At 42.5% G+C, this 22846-nt stretch overlaps 1 protein-coding gene across 2 annotated transcripts; it reads right to left on the reverse strand.

Moving 5' to 3' along the window:
• Window positions 1–13217: 13217 nt before the first annotated feature.
• Window positions 13218–22676, reverse strand: LOC106605794 (28S ribosomal protein S29, mitochondrial). 2 transcript variants are annotated; one of them, XM_014201738.2, is made up of 13 exons: window positions 22495–22676; window positions 22194–22235; window positions 19386–19499; window positions 19196–19297; window positions 19012–19120; window positions 17225–17317; window positions 17003–17133; window positions 15377–15457; window positions 14631–14795; window positions 14353–14412; window positions 14151–14240; window positions 13789–13906; window positions 13218–13692 (listed from the first exon to the last, which is right to left on the reverse strand). In XM_014201738.2, exons 2-13 carry the CDS (start codon window positions 22230–22232, stop codon window positions 13607–13609), a joined length of 1188 nt encoding a protein of 395 aa, XP_014057213.2. In that variant the 5' UTR covers window positions 22233–22235; window positions 22495–22676; the 3' UTR covers window positions 13218–13606. The 2 variants fall into 2 exon arrangements, with proteins under 2 accessions (XP_014057213.2, XP_014057211.2); XM_014201736.2 differs by having other exon boundaries at window positions 22194–22236; window positions 22505–22664.
• Between the last annotated feature and the right edge of the window lie 170 nt (window positions 22677–22846).

Here is a 22846-nt window from a genome sequence, read left to right on the forward strand (position 1 = left end):
TGCAGACGATGTGCTTCTATACCTCTCGGACCCAGTAGCCTCTGTTCCTAATCTACAAGACTTAATCAATTCATTTGGCAAACTATCTGGCCATTTAATAAGTTGGAGGAAACGTGATCTCATACGTATCTCAAATCAAATCAAATTTATTTATATAGCCCTTCTTACATCAGCTGATATATCAAAGTGCTGTACAGAAACCCAGCCTAAAACCCCAAACAGCAAGCAATGCAGGTGTAGAAGCACGGTGGCTAGGAAAAACTCCTTAGAAAGTCCAAAACCTAGGAAGAAACCTAGAGAGGAACCAGGCTATGAGGGGTGGCCAGTCCTCTTCTGGCTGTGCCGGGTGGAGATTATAACAGAACATGGCCAAGATGTTCAAATGTTCATAAATGACCAGCATGGTCAAATAATAATAATCACAGTAGTTGTCGAGGGTGCAACAGGTCACCACCTCTACCGCTCCTGCTGTCTCTAGAGAGTTGAAAACAGCAGGTCTGGGACAGGAATCCTGACCTGTTCACCGGACGTGCTACCTATCCCAGACAGGCAGAACAGTTGAAACTGAAGCAGCAGCACTTCCAGGTGGACTGGGGACAGCAAGGAGTTATCATGCCAGGTAGTCCTGAGGCATGGTCCTAAGGCTCAGGTCCTCCGAGAGAGAGAAAGAAAGAAAGAGAATTAGAGACAGCATACCTACATTTATACAGGACACCAGGTAAGACAGGAGAAATACTGCAGATATAACAGACTGACCCTAGCCCCCCGACACATAAACTACTGCAGCATAAATACTGGAGGCTGAGACAGGAGGGGTCAGGAGACACTGTGGCCCCATCCGATGATACCCCCGGACAGGGCCAAACAGGCAGGATATAACCCCACCCACTTTGCCAAAGCACAGCCCCCACACCACTAGAGGGATATATCTTCAACCACCAACTTACCATCCTGAGACAAGGCCGAGTATAGCCCACAAAGATCTCCGCCATGGCACAACCCAAGGGGGGTCGCCAACCCAGACAGGAAGACCACGTCAGTGACTCAACCCACTCAAGTGACGCACCCCTCCTAGGGACGGCATGGAAGAGCACCAGTAAGCCAGTGACTCAGCCCCTGTAATAGGGTTAGAGGCAAAGAATCCCAGTGGAGAGAGGGGAACCGGCCAGGCAGAGACAGCAAGGGCGGTTCATTGCTCCAGTGCCTTTCCGTTCACCTTCACACCCCTAGGCCAGACTACACTCAATCATAGGACCTACTGAAGAGATGAGTCTTCAATAAAGACTTAAAGGTTGAGACCAAGTCTGCGTCTCTCACATGGGTAGGCAGACCATTCCATAAAAATTGAGCTCTATAGGAGAAAGCCCTGCCTCCAGCTGTTTGCTTAGAAATTCTAGGGACAATTAGGAGGCCTGCCTCGGTCTGACGCCATTAAAAGGTCATTTACCACCTTCACAAGTGCAGTCTCAGTGCTCTGATGGGGTCTAAAACCAGACTGAAGCATTTCGTATACATTGTTTGTCTTCAGGAAGGCAGTGAGTTGCTACGCAACAGGTTTTTCTAACATTTTTGAGAGGAATGGGAGATTCGATATAGGCCGATAGTTTTTTATATTTTCTGGGTCAAGGTTTGGCTTTTTCAAGAGAAGCTTTATTACTGCCACTTTTAGTGAGTTTGGTACACATCCGGTGGATAGAGAGACGTTTATTTAAAGAGGAGTCCGTAACTTGCTTTCTAATGATCATGATCTTTTCCTCAAAGAAGTTCATGAATGATCCTAGGAGGGCCAAGCACAGGAAACAATCTTTCAGTAGTTTAGTTGGAATAGGATCCAGTATGCAGGTTGAAGGTTTAGAGGCCATGATTATTTTCATCATTGTGTCAAGAGATATAGTACTAAAACACTTGAGTGTCTCCCTTGATCCTAGGTCCTGGAAGAGTTGTGCAGACTGAGGACAACTGAGCTTTGGAGGAATGCGCAGATTTAAAGAGGAGTCCGTAATTTGCTTTCTAATGATCATGATCTTTTCCTTAAAGAAGTTCATGAATTTATTACTGCTGAAGTGAAAGCCATCCTCTCTAGGGGAATGCTGCTTTTTCGTTAGCTTTGCAACAGTATCAAAAATAAATTTCGGATTGTTCTTATTTTCCTCAATTAAGTTGGAAAAATAGGATGATCGAGCAGCAGTGAGGGCTCTTCGATACTGCGCGGTACTGTCTTTCCAAGCTAGTCGGAAGAGTTCCATTTTGGTGTGTTGCCATTTCCGTTCCAATTTTCTGGAAGCTTGCTTCGCTCGGGAGCTTGTGAATAATATAGTCACCAAAAATGTGAATATTATCTGTTATGAGTACAAGGTCCGATAGGAATTCAGGGAACTCAGTGATGAACGCTGTATATGGCCCAGGAGGCCTGTAAACAGTAGCTATAAAAAGTGATTGAGTAGGCTGCATAGATTTCATGACTAGAAGCTCAAAAGACAGAAAACATTGTTTTTTTAATCTCAGATAATATTACAGCAAGCGAGGATACCATTTAAAATGGTGCATGACCACTTAACTTACCTCAGACTAAAAATACCTAGAAATCCAAAGCTCATCTTCAAGCTTAACTACAGTGAGCTGGTAGCCAGAATATTCAAATGTTTCTTACCTCTTCATTTTTTAAGACATTGGACTCGACAATCTTGCCATTTGTCTGGGGTTACAAAAAACATTGTATTTGTTAATTAAGCCCACTTGCAAAAGCCCAAGGAAAGTGGTGGTATAGGCCCACCCATCTTTAAGCATTACTACTGGGCTGCAAATTTTTGCAGGAACATCTTTGATTGGTATTCAAAGGTATATGAGAGAGCCATTGAACCTGACCCAGAACTTGCTCTCTTTGGCTGCTAAGAGACTGTTCTAAGATCGTCCTATGAGGAACAACAGGCTCTGATGTTTGGAATGGTGGCTGCAAAAAAGACAAATCCTCACAGAATCAAAGTCACCCACCCCCTCTTGCTTCCATAGATGACTAGCAGAAATGATTAACAGCATTTCCTTGGAAAATATTTGTTTTATTCAGAACTAACTCCTCCAGCAGATTTATCATGATTTGGGGACCTTCTGGACAGAGACTGTGAACACTAGGAATGCTTAGTGTTGTTGTAACTGTCATTGTTGTTCTATTCTTGTCACATGTCTTGCTTAAGCAATACTTCACTTCATATGTCTGGCAGCTGTGTTTTTTTGTCATTGTTTTGTGTGTTTTTGTTTTGTACTAAATTGCAAAATAAAATCCTTTAAAATAAAATATATATACAAAAAAATATATAAACTCCTTCTCACTGTAGAGGGAGACTGGTACTGGGACAAACGGGTCCATGCTGTCAAAGCCCTCCTGTAGGAGGAACACAGAGGATGAGGATAGAAGTTTTTATAGGTGAACTTCTGTTTCTATTTGACTGGTCATACAATAACATGAAACATGATGCATGTAAACACGTCAGAAGGGTCTTGTCCAAAAACATCTACATCATTGCCATAGTCCCTTCCCCCTAATAGTCCTGCTCTAAAGACACCAAACGGCTGGAGGTCGTTTTTGGACTGGACATACAACAACATTAATCACAACACAACAGTAGTAGGCCTGATTACCAACAATGACGAGACAGCCTACAGGGAGGAGGTGAGGGACCTGGTGGAGTGGTGCCAGGAAAATAACCTCTCCCTTAACGTCAACAAAACGAAGGAGCTGATCGTGGACTTCGGGAAACAGCAGAGGGAGCACGCCCCTATCCACATCAACGGGACCGCAGTGGAGAAGGTGAAAAGCTTCAAGTTCCTTGACGTACACATCACTGACAATCAGACAGTGTGGTGAAGACGGCCTCTTTAACCTCAGGTGACTGAAGAAATTCAGCTTGGCCCCTAAGACCCTCACAAACTTTTACAGATGCACAATTGAGAGCATCCCGTCGTGCTGTATTACCGCCTGGTACGGCAACTGTACCGCCCGCAACCGCAGGGCTCTCCAGAGAGTGATGTGGTCTGCCCAACGCACACTGCCTGCCCTCCAGGACACATACAGCACCCGATATCACAGGAAGGCCAAAAAGTTCATTGAGGACATCAACCAACCAAGCCACTGCCTGTTCACCCGGCTACCATCCAGAAGGCGAGGTCAGTACAGGTCCATCAAAGCTGGGACCGAGAGTCTGAAAAACAGCTTCTACCCCCAAGCAATAAGACTGTTAAATAACCATCACTAGCCAGATACCTTAGAGGCTGCTGCCCTAGTCACTTTAATAATGTTTACATACTGCTTTACTCATTTCATGTGTATACTGTATTCTATTCTACTGTATTTTAGTCAATGCCTCTCTGACATTGCTTGTCCTAATATTAATATATTTCTTAATTCCATTCTTTTGCTTTTAGATTTATGTGTACCCCTGACTTCGCATTAGACATACAGTTGAAGTCGGAAGTTTGCATACAACTTTGCCAAATACATATAAACTCAGTTTTTCACAATTCCTGACATTTAATCCTAGTAACAATTCCCTGTCTTAGGTCAGTTAGGATCACCACTTTATTTTAAGAATGTGAAATGTCAGAATAATAGTAGAGAATGATTTATTTCAGATTTTATTTCTTTCATTACATTTCCAGTGGGTCAGAAGTTTACATGCACTCAATTAGTATTTGGTAACATTGCCTTTAAATTGTTTAACTTGGGTCAAATGTTACGGGTAGCCTTCCACAAGCTTCCCACAATAAGTTGGATGAATTTTGGCCCATTCCTCCTGACAGAGCTGGTGTAACTGATTTAGGTTTGTAGGCCTCCTTGCTCGCACGTGCTTTTTCAGTTCTGCCCAGACATTTTCTATAGGATTGAGGTCAGTGCTTTGTGATGGCCACTCCAATACCCTGACTTTGTTGTCCTTAAGCAATTTTGCCACAACTTTGGAAGTATGCTTGGGGTCATTGTCCATTTGGAAGACTCATTTGCGACCAAGCTTTAACTTCCTGACTGCTGTCTTGAGATGTTGCTTCAATATATCCACATAATTTTCTTTCCTCGTGATGCCATCTATTTTGTGAAGTGCACCAGTCCCTCCTGCAGCAAAGCACCCTCACAACATGATGCTACCACCCCCATGCTTCACGGTTGGCATGGTGTTCTTTGGCTTGCAATCCTCCCCCTTTTTCCTCCAAGCATAACGATGGTCATTATGGCCAAACAGTTCTACTTTTCTCCAAAAACTACAATCTTTGTCCCCATGTGTAGTTGCAAACCGTAGTCTGGCTTTTTTATGGCGGTTTTGGAGTAGTGGCTTCTTCCTTGCTGAGCGGCCTTTCAGGTTATGTCGATATAGGACTCGTTTTACTGTGGATATAGATACTTTTCTACCGGTTTCCTCCAGCATCTTCACAAGGTCCTTTGCTGTTGTTCTGATAATTGATTTGAACAGGAGGTAATCATTTTCCCTGACCTCTCCATTAGACATAGAGGATAACCACTCCATGCAGTTCTCACTCAGTCATTGTTGATCATCTTCCTCAAGTTATGAACCAATGTCAACTCCTCTGGAGCCACTTGACAGACAGGAGAAAGAAAGAGAAAGAGAGAGAGGTCAGTCAAGTACCCAATCCTTACACAGAAATTACAAAGACACCAAAATGGAAGCACTAAATCACATCACAGTGACTGACTATTTAGAATTTATTAGTACAGGGCTCTGGTCCTCCTTGAGCAAGGTCCTCCCCTAGAGACCGTTGACTCCATCTACAGCCAAAGCCAGCCGAAGCCCCCGTCAGCCCTCTCTGTCCCCACAGCCTGTAGCCTCATCTCCCTCAGCACTGCTGCTCACAATGCGTTTAAACTGTGATACATGGTATGGTGTTCTTATAAGAGAAGTGCACTGAACCAATCATCTGATAGAACTGGAGCCCAGACTAATATAGGGCAAGTTGACACTGAACACTTCATGTCCACTAGCTCCCCTAGTGGCCGTCCCTCCTCAGTGCTCTCTCTCTCTGCCATTTTAGCTCTCTCACTGCCATTTACCATCTGGACAAAAATAACACCTATGTGAGAATGCTGTTTGTTGACTACAGCTCAGCGTTCAACACCACAGTGCCCTCCAAGCTCATCACTAAGCTAAGGACCGGGCCGCCCCCAGGGGGTGAGGGTAGGCCACTCTGACCCTCAATACAGGGGTCCCTCAGGGATGTGTGCTTAGTCCCCTCCTGTACTTCCTGTTCACACACGACTGCGTGGCCGACACGACACCATCATTAAGTTTGCCGATGACACAATGGTAGTAGGCCTGATCCCCGACAACGATGAGACAGCCTACAGGGAGGTGCCAGGACAACAACCTCTCCCTCGACATCAGCAAGACAAATGAGCTGATCGTGAATTACAGGTAACAGAGGGCTGAACATACCCCCATCTACATCGATGGGGCTGTAGTGGAGTAGATTGTGAGCTTCAAGTTCCTCGGTGTCCACATCACTAAGGAATTATCATGGCCCACACACACCAACACCGTCATGAAGAGGGCACGACAATGCCTCTTCCGCCTCAGGAGGCTGAAAAGATTCAGCATGGGCCCTCAGATCCTCAAAAAGTTATACAGCTGCACCATTGAGAGCATCTTGACTGGCTGCATCACCACTTGGTATGGCATCTGCTTGGCATACGACCCAGTACATCACTGGGGCCGAGGTCCCCGCCATCCATGACCTCTATACCAGGCCGTGTCAGAGGAAGGCCCTAAAAATTGTCTAAGACTCCAGCCACCCAAGTCATGGACTGTTCTCGCTGCTACCGCACGGCAAGCGGTACCAATGCACCAAGTCAGGAACAAACAGGACCCTGAACAGCTTCTACCCCCAAGCCATAAGACTGCTAAATAGTTAACAATAGCTACCCGAACTATCTGCATTTACCCTTTTTGCACTAACTCTTTTGACTCATTACATATGCTGCTGATGCTGTTTATTATCGATCCTGTTGCCTAGTCACTTTATCCCTTTATCCCTGTTTGAAAAGGAAATAATCTCCAAAATATCAAGCCTTAGAAACAAGCCAAAACTAGCCTTAGAAGGTTGGTTGCAATTTCAGTTTAATCCACCTGAAAAGACAGAACAAATAATACAACAAATATTGTGGTTAAACTCAAATATACTAATTGAGTAAAAAAAAACGTATTTTTCAAAAATAAAAATAAAAAAGGTATAATTTTTGTGAATGATATCATAAATAGGACTTGTGGAGTTATGTCACACATGCAGCTAACACAGACACATGGAAATGTCTGCTCTACCCAAAATTACAACCAACTAATTGCAGCATTACCACAAAAATGGAAGAGGCAAGTAGAAGGGGAAAAAAGTAAGGAACTTGTATGTCGGCCCTGTATTAAAGAACATGAATGGTTAAATAAAAGTGTGATAAATAAAAACATATACCAATTTCATTTAAGGACCAAAAAACTGACAGCTGTGCCATATAAATTGCAAAATTGTTGGGAAGAGATTTTCGATGTAGACAACGCTGGATTGCAAAACTTCGAATTTTTCAATTTAAATTACTATACAAAATTCTTGCAACCAATAGAATGTTATGTATTTGGGGGATACAATCTTCCCAGCTCTGCAGATTTTGGAGGCAGAGTCATTAGATCATTTATTTTGGTATTGTCCATATGTATCTCATTTTTGGTCACAGGTCCAGGAAGGGCTGAAGAATTGCAACATTTGCCTAGAACTAACGCTGCAGATAGCAATACTGGGTGATTTGAAAAGCCATAGGCAATCAATCAATAATATAATAATTATTTTACCTAAAATGTTTATTTTTAATTTACAATCTGTAGAAGATATGAGAATGGAAAGGTTCAGTACTTTTGTCAAGCATCACAGCACAGTTGAAAAATATATGGCAAATAGAAATACAAAATGGACGGTGTTGAGAGATAGATGGGAGGGGTTGAATGGAGCAGAAGGGTGGGACTAATAACAAGATAACCAATGTAAAACATACAGGGTGTGTAAAATGTATATAGGTTCAGAAATAGCACAGTTATAAATAGAAATCAAACTGGATGGATATCAGAAATAGAGGAAGGACTATAAACAAACAAAATATAACTATTGTAAAATATATTGTGTCTGTAAAATGTGTATAAGATGTATAAACTGAAGGTAGAAGCCTAAGTGTTTATTAGTTTACTCCAATTGGGGGAAGGGTGGTAGGGTTTGCGGGAATAATAAAGGTATATTCTAAAAACAAAAAGTATGTATGTCTAAAAGTATGTGTGTCTATATGTAGGTATGTGTATGTATATATGTATGCATATGTGCATGTATATGGATATATATATATATATATATATATATATATATACAACAAAAAGATACATGGGGGATTGGAAATGATGCAGACAATTACATTGATGGAAGCATCAATCTTTCCGCAATATTAAGCTGATCCACCCCTTAAGAAAAAATAAATAAATAAAATTAAAAAAGTTAAATAGTTACAGTGGGGGAAAAAAGTATTTGATCCCCTGCTGATTTTGTACGTTTGCCCACTTACAAAGAAATGATCAGTCTATAATTTTAATGGTAGGTTAATATGAACAGTGAGAGACAGAATAACAACAAAAAAATCCAGAAAAACGCATGTCAAAAATGTTATAAAATTATTTGCATTTTAATGAGGGAAATAAGTATTTGACCTCTCTGCAAAACATAACTTAGTACTTGGTGGCAAAACCCTTGTTAGCAATCACAGAGGTCAGACGTTTCTTGTAGTTGGCCACCAGGTTTGCACACATCTCAGGGGGGATTTTGTCCCACTCCTCTTTGCAGATCTTCTCCAAGTCATTAAGGTTTTGAGGCTGACGTTTGGCAACTCGAACCTTCAGCTCCCTCCACAGATTTTCTATAGGATTAAGGTCTGGAGACTGGCTAGGCCACTCCAGGACCTTAATGTGCTTCTTCTTGAGCTCTTCCTTTGTTGCCTTGGCCGTGTGTTTTGGGTCATTGTCATGCTGGAATACCCATCCACGACCCATTTTCAATGCCCTGACTGAGGGAAGGAGGTTCTCACCCAAGATTTGACAGTACATGGCCCCGTCAAATGATGCGGTGAAGTTGTCCTGTCCCCTTAGCAGAAAAACACCCCCAAAGCATAATGTTTCCACCTCCATGTTTGACGGTGGAGATGGTGTTCTTGGGGTCATAGGCAGCATTCCTCCTCCTCCAAACACGGCGAGTTGAGTTGATGCCAAAGAGCTCCATTTTGGTCTCATCTGACCACAACACTTTCACCAATTGTCCTCTGAATCATTCAGATGTTCATTGGCAAACTTCAGACGGGCATGTATATGTATTCTTGAGCAGGGGGACCTTGAGGACGCTGCAGGATTTCAGTCCTTCACGGCGTAGTGTGTTACCAATTGTTTTCTTGGTGACTATGGTCCCAGCTGCCTCGAGATCATTGACAAGATCCTCCCGTGTAGTTCTGGGCTGATTCCTTACCGTTCTCATGATCATTGCAACCCCACGAGGTGAGATCTTGCATGGAGCCCCAGGCTGAGGGATATTGACAGTTCTTTAGTGTTTCTTCCATTTGCGAATAATCGCACCAACTGTTGTCACCTTCTCACCAAGCTGCTTGGCGATGGTCTTGTAGCCCATTCCAGCCTTGTGTAGGTCTACAATCTTGTCCCTGACATCCTTGGAGAGCTCTTTGGTCTTGGCCTTGGTGGAGAGTTTGGAATCTGATTGATTGATTGCTTCTGTGGACATGTGTCTTTTTTACAGGTAACAAGCTGAGATTAGGAGCACTCCCTTTAAGAGTGTGCTCCTAATCTCAGCTCGTTACCTGTATTAAAGACACCTGGGAGCCAGAAATCTTTCTGATTGAGAGGGGGTCAAATACTTATTTCCCTCATTAAAATGCAAATCAATTTATAACATTTTTTACATGCGTTTTTCTGGATATTTTTGTTGTTATTCTGTCTCTCACTGTTCAAATAAACCTACCATTAAAATTATAGACTGATCCTTTCTTTATCAGTGGGCAAACATACAAAATCAGCAGGGGATCAAATACTTTCCCCCCCACTGTAACAATAGCTATCCGAACTATCTGCATTTACCCTTTTTGCACTAACTCATTACATATGCTGCTGTTGCTGTTTATTATCTATCCTGTTGCCTAGTCACTTTATCCCTACCTATATGTACCTATCTACCTCAATTACCTCGTACCCCTGCACATTGACTCGGTACTGGTTCCCCCGTGTATATAGCCAAGTTATCGTTACTCATTGTGTATTTATTCCTTGTTATTTTACTGCTCCTCTTTAATTACTTTTTTTCTCTATTAGTTCTCTTTTTTTCTCTCTGCGTTGTTGGGAAGGGCCCATAAATAAGCCTTTCACTGTTAATCTACACCTGTTGTTTATGAAGCATGTGGCAAATACAATTTGATTAGATTTATTTGGATTTGCCACTGTTTTTTAACCGTTTACATGTACATACTGACCCAACTTATATTGCCTGTCAAAAGACTGTTGATACTATTTGTGCTTTCTGAACTATAATCATTTGAAATTAGCTTAAAATCGCCATCGACTTCAAAGGGAAATGTGGGATTTGCCACTGCTCTTGATCCGGTTCAGCTAAAGACCAACCCAACATTCAAATGTGCAGAATGACTCAACATAGATAATGTCAACACAGCTTTTTGCTACCATTCATACTTTATAAACTATAAAGCTTGTTGTATCCCCATTCATTTTAATGGCAGATTGCAGGCTTCAACATTCTTAACTGAAATCCCTGCCACAGAACTTTCAGAATGTTCAAACTAAAACTTAAAAACACATTATATTGCTTAAGATATTATCTGACCCGGAGCCAGGATAAAGTGACTAAGGGGGGCAGTTGAAATCGGCGATGGGGCAAAACATTTGGGGGGGTTTTGCATTGGAATTATATTGAATTCTGATTATACTGTATAATCACGCTATACCACAATACACATAAAGTTCAAATGCCGAGACTCCGAGATCATTGAAATGCTTTTGAAATCTGTGATGCGCTGTATTAGCACAATGGACGCCCTACAGTTAGGCTGTTTTGGTAATGAATATTACCTAAAATATCGATAGGGCAATACACCTATTACAAACAGCCTATGTGAATGCAGTCGTACACACAGCTATTTTACCAAAAAATAATGCAAACTAACTGCTGAAAGTTGTAGCCTAGTTATTCATGCATGCAAACAAAAATACTGAATAGCAGTTTTGGCTTAGAATACCGAAAACTGCGAACAAAACAAAACAAACAGTGGTACCAACTAGTAGGAGTAGTAAACAAAATATCAGATGAATAAAGGCATGACACAATCTATATTTAGGCTAGTTATATTAACAGTAAATAAACGCAGTAAACCAAAGATGAACGGAGATCCAAAACATAGTCTACAGCAGGGTTCCCCAACTGGCGGCCCACGGGATGAATGTCGGATAAGTAATACTGCAAGACAGCACAGCACAGCAAATAAATTAACTTTTTGGCCTAAATTAAAACCTACAGAGTGGAACCCTTTTCTATTTTCAAGTATTGTGGTGGCAGCATCATGTTATGGGTATGCTTGTCATTGGCAGAGATTGGGGAGTTTGTCAGGATCAAAATAAATATGAAAGGAACAAAGCCCAGGTAAAAAGTTAGTCTTCGGAAAACCTGACCCTGGGATAGTTTTATTTTTCAGCTAGACAATTGCACACATTTTAATGCCAAAGACACACCAGAATGGATTGCCAAGAGGTGACAAGGTATAAATATCACTTCCCATCAATAATCCCCAAGCAACAATGCACTAAGCCTGGGAAATTTTGACAAAAATCGATGGATATACTGTGTTACCCTAAGAGTTGTGCAAAATTGGTAGAATGTTAATAAAAATTATTTACAGAGGTAATGGCTGCCAAAGGTGCTTCCACCAAGTACTACTCTGAGGAGGGGGGTAACCCTGTTACTTATCAAATTATGACATTTATTTATTGGAACATTTTCACTTTTAAAATGTGGATTAGGTTGTGTAGACCTGTAGGAAAAAATCTAATGTAACCCGTTCTTAGCAAAATGTGAAAAAAGTTCAGGGGGGTGTAGACTTTCTTTTGGCACTGTATATTTTGCTGACGTACACTATGCTAATATGAAGAAAAAAATTATTTAGGAAATGTTATCACCCTCTAACTTAATTATCCCGTTCACTTAAAAATAATAATTTAAAAGTATCAAGGGAATACACACCGCAGTACAGAACAGAGGCATCCTTTTACGCCCAATCACAGCCTTTAAACTAACTTTTTTTAAATCACTTTTCGCCTCATGGTGAAATCTCTGAGCGGTTCCTGCCTCTCCAGAAACTACGTTAGGATTGCCGCCTGTATCGTTGTGGCGAAGTGGGTTTAATTTTACACTTTGGATGGTGCATCTATAATAGCTCCACCATACTCAAAGGGATATTCAATGTCTGTTTATTTGTATTTTTACCCAACTACCAAAGGCATCCTTTTACACCAATTAATTTTATATTTGTAGGCCGATGGCAACTTTGTGCTCTACAGTTGGAGTCGGGTTCTCTGGGAATCAAACTCTGAACACAGATGCTCATGAGCTCATCCTCCAACAGGATGGGAACCTGGTCATCTACACCAGGGTTTCCCAAACTCAGTCCTGCTGAGTCAGTTGTGTAGTGCCAGGGCAAAAAAACTAAACGTGCACCCAGGGGGGCCCCAGGACTGAGTTTGGGAAACCCTGATCTACACCACACAGGGCCATCCCACAGGCCACCCAACAATGCACAAAGCGGTCAACTCAACCTCACTGACAAAGGTGTCCCGGTGCTCTACAGTCCCAGAAATGTGGTCTGGTGCTCTCGTGAGGACACTAGTAATGAGGCAGAGTAACATCTTCACTTTACCATACCTGTCTATTCCACTAAAATGTGGATTCAAAAGCCTTGAGGCTTTTTAACCATTTGATTTGGTCAAATAAAAATGTATTGACATTTAAAGTAGTGGTTTGTGTTGTAATTCTGCGCATTGTGTCAAATACTCTCTATATTCAAAAGACAAACATCTTTACTAACTTTATCATGAAGAGAATAGCTTTATTGGCTCATAAGAGAAGATGAGATCTGTTTTTCATGTACATTTTTATTATGAAAAAGACACTATCATGCATCACACCAGAATAATTTATGGAGGGATACACACATATACATGGATTATAACGTTGCAGTTATGCGTGAGTCTGTATTGGTGTTCGTCCCGTAGAGAATGATAGAGGCCGCTAGTGGCCTTGATAGTGCGTCGGCAGCACCATCGAGGGCTTCCACCATGCTTCCGCCATTTTAAAGTAGTCAACTGAGTGGGGATTCCTATGGGTTGTAGCCTCAATGGGGCTGCCCATGCTGTCACAGACGCTGTAAAGGCACAGATATAAAGATGAGTCCTCTATCTATCTCTATGGTTTGTCCATGATTATGGGTGTGTGTGAGTGGGAGGGAGTGGGTCCATGTGTGATGTTACAGGAAGGCACACAGTCTCTCCAGTACAGAAGGGTTTCTGTTGCTGAGGAAGATCAGTTCTTTCTTCCCTTCCTCTGTCTGACCTGATGGAGAGACAGAAATCTCCCAGAAATCAGTTCAACATGTCATAATCTAAACCATCACAAACAGTGCCAGTGGTGAAAGTGAATATCTCTTACTGTGTGGGTGTTGTAGCCAGTGGCGGTCCAGGTAGTAGAGGTAACAGCTCTCAAACTCCTTCTCACTGTAGAGGGAGACTGGTACTGGGACAAACGGGTCCATGCTGTCAAAGCCCTCCTGTAGGAGGAACACAGAGGATGAGGATAGAAGTTTTTATAGGTGAACTTCTGTTTCTATTTGACTGGTCATACAATAACATGAAACATGATGCATGTAAACACGTCAGAAGGGTCTTGTCCAAAAACATCTAGATCCTCCCCTTAGCCCTTGCTAGCCCAGATCAATAGACACCAAGGGTTAGAGGTAGTTTTTGGACTGGACATACAACAACATTAACCAGGATATAAACATGACCCCTGACCTCTCCCAGCAGCTCCTGGGGCAGGTAGGCAGAGCTTGGAGCGTAGAGAGACCCTGTCTGAGACAGAGTGGCGATGACCGCCCCTCCACACTGAGGAGAGAAAGAGAGGGAGAGAGAGAGATAGGGGTGGTGGTGTAAATCACAATCATGTAATTTTCTAGTGTCTATTAGACAGAGGATAACAACTCTATGCAGTTCTCACCCAGTCATTGTTGATCATCTTCCTCAAGTTATGAACCAACGTCAACTCCTCTGGAGCCACCTGACAGACAGGAGAAGAGAGAGACACAGAAAAAGTAGAGAGAAGGGAAAAGTGACAGGAAAAGAGGATGAAATGGAGGGGAGAGAGAGACAGGTCAGTCAAGTAAGCAATCTTTACACAGAAATTACAAAGATACAAAAATGGAAGCAATATAAACCAACATGTATTTTTTATAGATCCACAGTGAGAGGTGAATGAATGTATAGGTGTATAAGTACAGGGCTCTTATCCTCCTTCTTGAGCGTGGTCCTTCCCCAGAGACCGTTGACTCCATCAACAGCCACAGCCAGCCTGAAGCCCCCCTCTGTCCCCCCAGCCTGTAGCCTCAGCTCCTTTAGAACTGCCCCCACCACATCACTGCTGCTCTTCACACGAGACACTCCCTGGGGTGAAAAAAACACAGTTTAACAATGATACGTGGTATGAGATTCTCAAGAGAAGTGCACTGAACCAGTTATGTTGCAGAACTGGAGCCCAGACGCAAGGCGTTCACATGATTCCCAGCCAAAACAGGTCGGAACAGTTTGCATATATTACGACGACATTGTGATGTTTGTGTTCATTTGTTTCTGGAGGCAAGCCGAAGTCGGTAGCTGAAGTCTAAGCCCCTTCGTTGGTGATTGGTCAACAGTAGGGATTCTGCAATAAAGTCTGTCATTCAACAAGAGATTACTTGTTTTCATGCACATTTTTTCATTGAAAAATACTGCACCATACATCTTAGTTAGATATAAAATTGCACGACTAAGATATCCTTGGCAAAAACGTCATAACAGATTAAGTTATTTTAGATTAATTCTGACTACGGCACCTCAAATGGACAAACAGCACTAACACACTCATTTTTCAAGTGAAGGTATTTTAAGGGAGCATGCGAGCACACTCGTTCGGTTCGCCTAGCCAAGTTCGGCCAAACTAAAGGATGCTGACGCCTTAATAAAGGGCACGTTGACGCTGGACTCACCATGTCCACCAGCTCCCCTAATGGCCGTCCCTCCTCAGTGCTCTCTCTCTTAGTCCACACGTACCGCTGCCTCAACTTGATCTAAAACAACAAGGGGAGACAGTGACAAATACAGGATGCCTCAAGGAGTAAAAATATGCTAAACAACTGTGTGCAATAGTATTTAAAATGACATCTCTGTACCCCACACACACACAATTATCAATAAGGTTCCTAAGTCAAACAATGAATTTCAAGCACAGATTCAACCAAAGGCCAGGGAGCTTTTCCTATGGTTCACAAAGGACACCTATTGATAGTTGGGTAAAAATACAAATAAAACAGACATTGAATATTCCTTTGAGTATGGTGGAGCTATTATAGATGCACCATCCAAAGTGTAAAATTAAACCCACTTCGCCACAGCGATACAGGCGGCAATCCTAACGTAGTTTCCGGAGAGGCAGGAACCGCTCAGAGATTTCACCATGAGGCGAAACGTGATTTAAAAAAAGTTAGTTTAAAGGCTGTGATAGGAGATAACGGAGGATGGATCAACATTGTAGTTATTTCACAATACTAACATAATTGAGTGAAATAGAGTGAAAAGAAGGAAGCCATCTGTTTGCAATAAGGCACTAAAGTAATACCCCAAAAAATGTGACATGAAATTTACTTTTTGTCCAGAATACAAAGCGTTATGTTTGGGGGTAAATCCAACAACAAACACATCACTGAGTATCATGTCATATTTTCAAGAATGGTGGTGGTTGCATCATGTTATGGGTATGCTTGTCATCGGCAAGGCCTCTGGAGTTTTTTAGGATAAAAAGAAAGACACTGGGAAACAAACAAACCCAAATATACACTGGAATTGCTTACCAAGATGACATTGAATTTTCCTGAGTGGCCTAGTTATAGTGTTGACTTACAATCAGCTTGAAAATCTATGGCAATAGTTGAAAATGGCTGTCTAGCAATGATCAACAACCAACTTCACAGAGCTTGACAATTAAAAAAAAGAAAAAGAATAGGCAAATATTGTACAATCCAGGTGTGCAAAAATCTCAGAGACTTACCCAGAAAGACTCACAGCTGTAACTGCTGCCAAAGGTGATTGACATGTATTAACTCATATCAAAATATTACGGTTTTATTCTCCATGAATTAAAAAAATTAAATGTTTCTTCCACTTTGAGAACTTGTGTAGATCGTTGACAAAAAACAACAATTAAATCAATGTTAATCCTGCTTTGGAAACCGTCAAGGTGTGTGAATACTTTCTAAAGGCACTGTATCTTACTTCTAATGTTAGGATTAGGGGATGGTAAACTGATCCTAGATTTGTTCCTACAGGCAACACGTACAGTGCCAGTCAAAAGTTTAGAACACCTACTCATTCCAGGGTTTTTTTTATTTTTTTTACTATTTTCCACATTGTAGAATAATAGTGAAGACATCAAAACTATGTAATAACATATGGAATCATGTAGTAACTCAAAACGTGTTAAACAAATCAGAAAATATTTTAGATTATTCAAAGTAGCCACCCTTTGTCTTGATGACAGCTTTGCACACACTGTGTGTCCAAACTTTTGACTGGCACTGTACCTTGCGCCCACTATCAATCTGAGGAGGAGGAGCTACCTTGGAGAGGAAGTGTTCATTGGTGGTTCTGAAGTTGCGTAGCCAGTTGGAGGCCTGTATTGGCTGGTCAAAGCGGGAGGCGTGGTAGGAGGAGGGCAACAGCTCCTTACAGTTCTTCACCCACAGGTGGGCTATAGAGGAGATTATTATCACAATCATTATCATCATCACCATTATTTTGTGTGCGTATGCCATGTTGGGGTGTGTGTGTGTGTGTGTTACCATCTGGTATGTGTAGTACTAGCCATCCCTGTGTGGAGCAGTAGTGGACAGTATGACAGAGAGACATGGTCTTCCCACTGCCCTTCATCCCATCTACACAACCAGTCAAGGTCAACACAACACAGGTAGACAACACTGATCATAGAGCGGTACGGGGATGACTGTGTGTACAGTCGTGGCCAAAAGTTTTGAGAATGACACAAATATTAATTTCCACAAAGTTTGCTGCCAAAGTTTGTATGATGGCAATTTGCATATAGTCCAGAATGTTATGAAGAGTGATCAGATGAATTGCAATTAATTGCAAAGTCACTCTTTGCCATGCAAATGAACTGAATCCCCCAAAAAACATTTCCACTGCATTTCAGCCCTGCCACAATAGGACCAGCTGACATGTCAGTGATTCTCTCGTTAACACAGGTGTGAGTGTTGATGAGGACAAGGCTGGAGATCACTCTGTCATGCTGATTGAGTTCGAATAACAGACTGGAAGCTTCAAAAGGAGGGTGGTGCTTGGAATCATTGTTCTTCTGTCAACCATGCTTACCTGCAAGGAAACACGTGCCGTCATCATTGCTTTGCACAAAAAGGGCTTCACAGGCAAGGATATTGCTGCCAGTAAGATTGCACCTAAAATCAACCATTTATCGGATCATCAAGAACTTCAAGGAGAGCGGTTCAATTGTTGTGAAGAAGGCTTCTGGGCACCCGAGAAAGTCCAGCAAGCGCCAGGACCATCTAAAGTTGATTCAGCTGCGGGATCGGGGCACCACCAGTACAGAGCTTGCTCAGGAATGGCAGCAGGCAGGTGTGAGTGCATCTGCACGCACAGTGAGGTGAAGACTTTTGGAGGATAGCCTGGTGTCAAGAAGGGCAGCAAAGAAGCCACTTCTCTCCAGAAAAAAACATAACGGACAGACTTATATTCTGCAAAAGGTACAGGGATTGGACTGCTGAGGACTGGGGTAAAGTCATTTTCTCTGATGAATCCCCTTTCCGATTGTTTGGGGCATCCGGAAAAAAGCTTGTCCGGAGAAGACAAGGTGAGCGCTACCATCAGTCCTGTGTCATGCCAACAGTAAAGCATCCTGAGACCATTCATGTGTGGGGTTGCTTCTCAGCCAAGGGAGTGGGCTCACTCACAATTTTGCCTAAGAACACAGCCATGAATAAAGAATGGTACCAAAACATCCTCCGAGAGCAACTTCTCCCAACCATCTAGAACAGTTTGGTGACGAACAATGCCTTTTCCAGCATGATGGAGCACTTTGCCATAAAGCAAAAGTGATAAGTAAGTGGCTCGGGGAACAAAACATTGATATTTTGGGTCCATGGCCAGGAAACCCCCCAGACCTTAATCCCATTGAGAACTTGTGGTCAATCCTTAAGAGGCAGGTAGACAAACAAAAACACACAAATTCTGACAAACTCCAAGCATTGATTATGCAAGAATGGGCTGCCATCAGTCAGGATGTGGCCCAGAAGTTAATTGACAGCATGCCAGGGCGGATTGCAGAGGTCTTGAAAAAGAAGGGTCAACACTGCAAATATTGACTCTTTGCATCAACTTCATGTAATTGTCAATAAAAGCCTTTGACACTTATGAAATGCTTGTAATTATACTTCAGTGTTCCATAGTAACAGCTGACAAAAATATCTAGACACTGAAGCAGCAGACTTTGTAGAAATGAATATCCGTGTCATTCTCTCAACTTTTGGCCACGACTATATTAAATGTGTACAGATATATTGAGGTGTGATCAGGTGTATTAGGAAGGGTAGGATACAGAGTAGGTAGCGCAGGGTGGGCTTGCTGTAGTCGGCTCTCTTCAGGTGAGATATCAGCTCCAGAGCTGGCTGCCTCACCATCACACAGCCCTCGTTAAACGTCTTCACCTGGACAAGGGTACAGACCGTCAGTCATACTGTAATATATACACACACACACACACACACACACACACACAATACCTGTTGTTGGTATCGTGGCGGCAGGCCGTGGGGGAAGACAGTGTGGAAGTGGGAGGGGGGCACAGTGTAGTACTGCCCTAGGTGCTGTTCTGACTGACAGGCCTGGGGACAGAGGGAGATGAAATATCAGTACCCTCCACACTTATTACCACATGCTACAGAATAAAGTGTGATTGATTATTCCACCTACCGGGTCATTCTCCTGTGTTCTGAAGATGGAGAATGTCTCCGGTCTCGTCTCCATGCCAACCGCATCCAGCTGCTGGCCACACCCACTGCCATGGAGCGGCCGCACCGGCGCTACCTGTCCGTGACATCATCACATTCCACAGGTAAGATGCAGGTGGAGGTGTTGAGCGTCTATCATAGTCCAAAACGTGTACGCCTAAGCACAGCAGTGTTCTAGAATTTAGGACCGTTAAAATGAACTACAGTACAGTGGTGAAGCACAAAACACATTTCTACTAGTACCAGCACATCTCCAGAAAGACATGTACTGTATATGTTTCGTGCTGACTTTTCAAAATGCATTGATCACATGGAAAATGACATCCCAATGCATCTTAAATGTTAATAAATATTCATAGCTAGCACTAGCTCAAGATGTACTCTTAAGGAGCCTAACGTCGCCGTTACTCCTTAAGGTCCAAGGACCTTATGTTATTTTCAGAGGTAGACTGATGAGGATGAGGTAGTTGGATGGGCTATTTACAGATGGGCTATGTACAGGTGCAGTGATCTGCTCTGATAGCTGGTGCTTAAAGTTAGTGAGGGAGATATGGGTTTCCAGCTTCAGTGATTTTTGCAGTTTGTTCCAGTCATTGGCAGCAGAGAACTGGAAGGAAAGGCGGTCAAAGGAGGAATTGGCTTTGGGGATGACCAGTGAGATATACCTGCTGGAGCGCGTGCTATGGGTGGGTGCTGCTATGGTGACCAGTGAGCTGAGATAAGGCGGGGCTTTACCTAGCAAAGACTTAGATGACCTGGAGCCAGTGGTTTTGGCGACAAATATGTAGCGAGGGCCAGCCAACAAGAGCGTACAGGTCGCAGTGGTGGGTGGTATATGGGGCTTTGGTGACAAAAACAGATGGCACTGTGATAGACTGCCACCAATTTGCTGAGTAGAGTGTTGGAGGCTAATTTGTAAATGGCATTGCCTAAGTCAAGGATCGGCAGGATAGCCAGATTTACTAGGGTATGTTTGGCAGCATGAGTGAAGGATGCTTTTTTGCGAAATAGGAAGACGATTTTAGATTAAAATTTTGGATTGGAGATGCTTAATGTGAGTCTGGAGAGTTTACAGTCTAACCAGACACCTAGGTATGTGTAATTGTCCACATATTCTATGTCAGAACCGTCCAAAGTAGTGATGCTGGACGGGCGGGGCAGCAATCGGTTGAAGAGCATGCATTTAGTTTTACTTGCATTTAAGAGCAGTTGGAGGCCACGGAAGAAGAGTTGTATGGCATTGAAGCTCGTCTGGAGGTTAGTTAACACAGTGTCCAAAGAAGGGCCAGAAGTATATAAAATGGTGTCGTCTGCGTAGAGGTAGATCAGAGAATCACCAGCAGCAAGAGCGACATCATTGATGTATACAGAGAAAAGAGTCGGCCTGAGAATTGAACCCTGTGGCAGCCCCATAGAGACTGCCAGAGGTCCGGACAACAGGCCCTCCGATTTGACACACTGAACTCTATCAGAGAAGTAGTTAGTGAACCAGGCGAGGCAGTCATTTGAGAAACCAAGGGTGTTGAATCTGCCGAGAAGAATGTGGTGATTGACAGAGTCGAAAGCCTTGGCCAGGTCGATGAATACAGCTGCACAGTATTGTCTCTTATGGATGGCGGTTATGATATCATTTAGGACCTTGAGCGTGGCTGAGGTGGGCCGGTGTGGGCAGCGGTGAGGTGGGCCTCCTCTGCATCTCACAAAGACATGGCGGATGGAACCAAACATCTCAAATTTGGACTCATCAGACCAAAAGGACAGATTTCTACGAGTCTAATGTCCATTGCTAGTGTTTCTTGGCCCAAGCAAGTCTCTTCTTCTTATTGGTGTCCTTTAGTAGTGGTTTCTTTGCAGCAATTCGACTTGGTCTTTTACCAAATAGGGCTATCTTCAGTATACCACCCCTGCCTTGTCACAACACAACTGATTGGCTCAAATGCATTAAGGAAAGAAATTCCACAAATAAACTTTTACCAAGGTACACCTCTCAATTGAAATGCATTCCAGGTGACTGTCATGAAGCTGGTTGAGAGAATGGCAAGTGTGCAGAGCTTTGAGCTTTTCATTGTTTTGATGTCTTCACAATTATTCTACAATTTAGAAAATAGTAAAAAATAAAGAAAAAACCTTGAATGAGTAGGTGTGTCCAAACTTTTGACTGGTACTGTATATTTTTTTTATTGTTTCTCGCTGATATGAAAGATAAGGAAGCGATGCATGTTAATGTTCAGACCGAGCGTTGGGGCTCTTAACTAAACATCGCCATACAGAAGACGCCTTCGTCCAATGACTTATGTGTAATGGAAATGAGAGTTGAGTCAGCACATAATTAGGTATAAGGGACTATAGTATTCATGCAAGCCTCAAGACAATCATAGACACTTCCCGACAGTTGTGGCTGCTTTGTGTGATGTATTGTTGTCTCTACTTTCTTGCTAATTTATGCTGTTGTCTGTGCCCAAAAATGTTTGTACCATGTTTTGTGCTGCTACCATGTTGTGTTGCTACCATGCCGTGTTGTCATGTGTTGCTGCCTTGCTATGTTGTTTTCTTAGGTCTCTCTTTGTGTAGTGTGGTGTTGTCTCTCTTGTCGTGATGTGTGTTTTGTCCTATATATTTTTTTTGAATCCCAGCCCCCGTCCCCGCAGGGAGCCTTTTTGCCTTTTGGTAGACCGTCATTGTAAATAAGAATTTGTTCTTAACTGACTTGCCTAGTTAAATAAAATAAATAAAGCTATGAATGTCATGGGATCTTGCACCATGGACTCACCGTTTGTCGTAATCTGAAGGATAGTCTGCGAAGGGCCATGGTCTGGAACATGAATAAGTACATAAACCCAGGTCAATTTACACAGTTACACTGGTGCCATCTGTACTATTGCAGGGGCGACCTTCACTGTAAAATAATGACTATGTTTTTAGGACTATCAATGTAATCTCAGCTCAATAACTAGTTAACCTTGTATTAGCTAGCTAGATATCTGCTAGCAAGACACTGTAACATGCATCCTTGTTTTACAGTACACTGCAGCAAGACTACAACTGTAGGTACACAACAACAATTTACCAACCAATTCATTAAATTCAATATTAAGATCCAAACAGGCAAGGTCATGTAGTTTTAGACGGTTCAGGTCTATTTTGAAAACACTGAAGAGTTGCACAATTTCGGTCGAACTGTCACGGTGCTAAATCTGTGGCAGCCGCCATTTTGGCTTGTAGACGAAGGGATGTTACGTAGAGAGCTCAAATATGCACATCGTTTCCGCAAATCTAGATGTCATCCACAGTTTTTTTAGAGCTCGGTGGTCTTATTTAGAACCAGTCTGATTAAAAAAAAAATATATATATATATATATATATAGTGTACAGTTGGATAGCTGAATGGTGGGTGATGAGAATAGTTGGCCTAAAATAGATTTA

The sequence above is a fragment of the Salmo salar genome, chromosome ssa05 (genome assembly GCF_905237065.1).
Source record: "Salmo salar chromosome ssa05, Ssal_v3.1, whole genome shotgun sequence".
Taxonomy (NCBI): domain Eukaryota; kingdom Metazoa; phylum Chordata; class Actinopteri; order Salmoniformes; family Salmonidae; genus Salmo; species Salmo salar.